Source organism: Eurypyga helias, unplaced genomic scaffold (genome assembly GCF_000690775.1).
Source record: "Eurypyga helias isolate BGI_N326 unplaced genomic scaffold, ASM69077v1 scaffold45196, whole genome shotgun sequence".
NCBI classification, from domain to species: domain Eukaryota; kingdom Metazoa; phylum Chordata; class Aves; order Eurypygiformes; family Eurypygidae; genus Eurypyga; species Eurypyga helias.
In genome coordinates this window covers 9,380-13,826 of record NW_010255542.1, presented here as the reverse complement: position 1 = coordinate 13,826, position 4,447 = coordinate 9,380, and the positions used below count along the sequence as shown (strand labels likewise).

The window sequence follows — 4,447 nt, the reverse complement described above, 5'->3', positions numbered from 1 at the left end:
AGGGGGTGGCCGTCCGGCGGTGGATGCCTGGGAGGAATTCCGGCGGGAGGGCTGCGGTGCGTATGAGTTTCACGCCAGGTCACTGCCGTGATCCCCATCCCTCAGGTGCCAGGAGGTGGCTGGAGTGGAGGAAGGAGATCGAGCTGCTTTCTGACGTGGCCTACTTCGTCCTTACCACCTTGTCAGGTACCGGCCCCGTCGCTTCCTGCTCGCGTTTCTCCAGGGGCGTGAGAAGCGAGCGGCCTGCCCGGGGCACCAGCTGCACCAGGCCGCTCGACAGCGGTTTTCTCTCACGTGGGGGGTTTGGTTTTGCGTTGTCTTTCTATAAATGCCTTTTATTACACATGAAACCACTCAGTTGTCCAAAGTTTGGGTTCAAATGCAGCAGTTTATCAATCCAGATACAGTTCTTTTAAAGGCAAAAGGTCGTTTTGAAACGGGATGCATGACACGATGAAAAAGTATCCCTGCTTTGAGCCAGTGGAGATGGAGACTGCTCAGCCAAACCGAGGACGACATTGCAATGGCCATCTCAGGCTGCACGTTCTCTGTTTACACGCATTATCCAGGTTATCAGACGCTGGGTGAAGAGTACGTGAACATCATTCAAGTTGACTCAACCAAGAAAAGGGTTCCTTCCTTGCTTCGACGGGCCCTCTTCGTGTCTCTTCATACTGTAGTACCCTATTGCTTAGAAAAGGGGTTGCTGCACCTGGAACACGAGCTGCAGAGAGAAGCTGAGTCCAGAGCCTCGCAGAGCAGCCCGGCGCTTGGCTTATCCAGCAGGACCTTGGTACAAAACTGGATACAGAAACGAGTTGCGGCGCTTACGGAACGGCAGAAGAGAACAGGCTTGCAGATTGTGTATGTTCTTAAGCAATGCGTACCTTTGCTTCATCGGCTGCATCTGGCAGCGTTCTACATCAGCGGCACTTTTTACCACCTGTCTAAAAGAATCACAGGAATCACGTATGTAAGTGGTGTCAAGCGTATTTCTTGTTTGAAGATGGTGTGCACTGCAATGTTTTGGCCTCTTTTGGGATGCCATGTGTGTAAAAGGGATATAGAACTTGGTTGTAGCCGATTATAGTGCATCAGAGCAGACTGGGTGAGAGGGGAATCTTTAATACGGCCTAGAGGGGTGACAGGTCCCTGCAGTCCAAGGTTGGGGCTAATAAATGTGAAGGCACTGTCAAAGTTAATACCCTGTGTAACTTCAGAACATTGTCTAGACCAGTCTGTCTTTTACAAACACCAAGAAAGTGCAAAATGGCCTCATAAATTCATGAGAAATGTTTAAACGTAGTTTTGAACAAAAATCAGTGCACGTTCAGATAGCATTTTTCTGAATGAAGAGCTTAATGTCACATGGTCTTTTCAGTACGTGCATTTCCCAAACACACCAGCCGCTGGCCCAGAAACGTGCGCACACATGAGACTCCTCAACAGTTCCCAACATGGAAAAGAGGCGTTTGACTGTTTGCTCAGAGCGACATAACAAACCCAATCCCACTAATTCCGCAGTTTTGATGGACAGACAGACAACCCAGGATGGCTGATCCTTGCCCAAACAGCCGCTAAGTGTAGCCTGACTGAGCGAGCTGCGTCCAGGAGACAGACAGCAGGTTGATAAGTCCTAACCCTCACGGTTCTTGGACAGAAATGCATATCCCAGTCAACACCTCATTGATTTGGGCAGGGTGGGGTGTAGGTTCCTAAAGCCGCAGTAACAAAACATCTCTTCTTTCTGTGAGCTGTGTAGCTGCGTTTTGGAGGACTGCAAGAAGATCAGAGTATTCGATCAAGTTATAAGTTTCTCGGGATAATTTCGCTCTTCCACCTTCTTCTCACACTCGGGGTTCAGCTGTACAGCCTCAGACAGCAGCAGCGAGCAAGGCAGGAATGGAAACTGCACCGCAGCCTTGCTCATCAGAAGTACGGCGTTTTTTACTCTCTGGGAAAGAGGCGGAAGCGGTGGTGGGGAATGTAATAGCTTTCATGAACAGGGAGAACACTGGAGTGTTCTGACTTTGGCTTAAGCTAGAACCTGATGCAATTTAACCTCTGATGCATTCCTTGCTGAAGTCTCTTAGGATTTCATACTTTCATGTTTTTGAGACCGTCACAGAAAGAGTTAACTAATACTTGAAGGTTTTCAAGTTTACTTGGGGTTTACTTTAGGATTGTGTTGTCAAGTATTTCTCAGAAGGAGGCTAAATAAAATTAATTAATATGTAACTATGTTAACTAGAGAGTTGACCAAGGAAAAACCTACTGGGCGCCACTCCCGCTGCACTCTGTGTTTGGAAGAACGGAGGCATACAACAGCCACACCTTGTGGCCACCTCTTCTGCTGGGAATGCATCACCGCGTGGTGTAACACCAGAGTAAGTACACAAGGACAGACGGAGGCTGGAAGGGTGGTGAAATTTATACTTGAAAATACCGGTCAGCCTGGGTGTTGTTCTCCCACTGAGGCACCCAAAATCCCCAGGCGAGTTTACCAGGACCTGTAGGTGTATGCTGTGAGAACGACAGCGAATTGCCTAGGTGAGGTAACTAAGGCGAGTGGTTGTCTGTCCCGACCACTGAAAGGCAGTCCCAGTGCAGTGGAATGGGACATGACGACCACTCCTCTGTCTGCAGACCTAGGCTACAACGCTGACTGCAAAGAAACAACAGAAGTGGTAATGTTCTGAAGCCTTCCTCACCCGTGTTTCAGTAAAAAGGTTTAAGTTACAACCAAACAGAGCGACCTCTTCTGTATGTTATTTTATATACAGAGAATGTATTTTTTGTACAGATTTTTATGTATATATATTTAAAACATTTTTATATATCTCTTCTAGTGGACATTTACTTTAGGCCGTTTTTGCACCGTTACCCACTCTGAAGCTGTTGCAGATGCACGTATCTGTAGGTAGACACCCTCAGAAGTGCATGACACAGTGGTGTTTCAGGTCTGAAAACATCCATTCAGTGTATCTTCACCTTATTCTTTGCCCTGAACACTTGGTGACTTCCTACTGGCAGAGCAGTTCAGCGCCCGGGGACAGGATTTTTTGTTTTGGGTATAGAGGTTTAAGCTTGTTTTAACAGTTGTTCCCATTTTACTAATGTTTATTCTTTTGCATTGTGCTGACCTAGTACATCCTTTGTCTCTGCTCCTGATTCACCAACCAGAGATACAAAACCCTAACAGCTCTGATTTAGAGAACTGAGTATCTTGTAACACACCCCAGAATCTTTACATACTACTGGTGTACATGAGTAAGTGTGTCCTGGTAACAGCTCTGTGGTTTTTTCCTGATTCCACCTGTTGGCAAAATTAATGGAAGTCATGGTATTGCCACCCAGGTTAAAAAACCCAGACAAACACCAAAAGAATTGTTAAGAACCCATGTGGTTTGTTGTGACTTCCTGAACAAATATTTCCTGAATCAAGAGCAGGTAAAGGCGCAGTCCTTTTTGGGAAACTGCTTACCATAAACTTGGGACAAAGCACCAGAAAAACTGCCTGCAGTCCTAAGGGGAATGAACTCTGCACTGAAACCGGCCTGCACCACACGAGCAGAAACCTGCACGATGCAGCGCCAGGTATCTGGGGTAACAATGGCATTAAAGGGACCAGCAGCCTGCTAGCTCTAGTTCAGCTGCAGGAAGAGTAAAGAGAATAGTTTTTAGTATGAAGGAGGAAAATCAACCACGAATTACCTCGGAAATTAGTCTGTACCTGTATCAGGCAGCAATATTCAAGGGTTAAAACATCAGTGATCTTTTGAGTGGCTTTGTTGGACGGGCTTTCTGCCTCCAAGGTGAAAAGCTGATGGCCCTTTCTCCTAAAATGAAGTTGTTCCCTCCAGGTGAAGGGGGCACGTGCTGCATACAGTGACCACGGTTTTACGGTCCTATTTTAAGCACCCATGTCACCTCAAGTTGCTCTTGGAATTAGGCTAGTTCGGAGAGCTCTGCATTGCTGAACTTGCATCACAAATTGGACAGAAGAAATGTGGAATCGTGGATGCTGATTGTTGTCTAGAAGTAGCTAAACTGTGATTTAGCTTATAAATACAGTAATTCAGCAAGTCTAATTTATTTTCTTTTTTGTAGACAGAATGCCCGCTGTGCAGAGAGAAGTTTCATCCTCAGAAACTGATCTACCTGCGGCACTACCAGCTGTAAAGGCAGCATCCCTTCTGTCGCGCGAGAAGGGCCTCAGCTCTCACACCCTTCACAAAAGTTGCCGTACCGCTCGACTCAGTCCAAGGAGACTTCACTGTAAAACTGGCAGCTGCTGCGCAAGGGGGCACTTCTTTCCTCCTTCACAGATTAAATCTATGTTTGCCTCTACCCTGCCAACGCGGTTCTTGACCATGTTCAGAGCGTGTCTAAGAAGTGCTTAACACAAATGTGCCCTTCTCTTCGGACATCAGATTCTCATGCTCTA

At 46.9% G+C, this 4,447-nt stretch overlaps 1 protein-coding gene across 1 annotated transcript; it reads left to right on the top strand.

The window, feature by feature from the left end:
• Nucleotides 1-105: 105 nt before the first annotated feature.
• Nucleotides 106-4,182, top strand: PEX10 (peroxisomal biogenesis factor 10; the record flags this gene model as incomplete). The annotated part of the gene is made up of 5 exons (XM_010153351.1): nt 106-186; nt 570-973; nt 1,763-1,935; nt 2,252-2,387; nt 4,111-4,182. Coding segments are annotated over 5 exons (866 nt in total), but the record flags the coding sequence as incomplete, so codon positions are not given.
• Nucleotides 4,183-4,447: the final 265 nt, after the last annotated feature.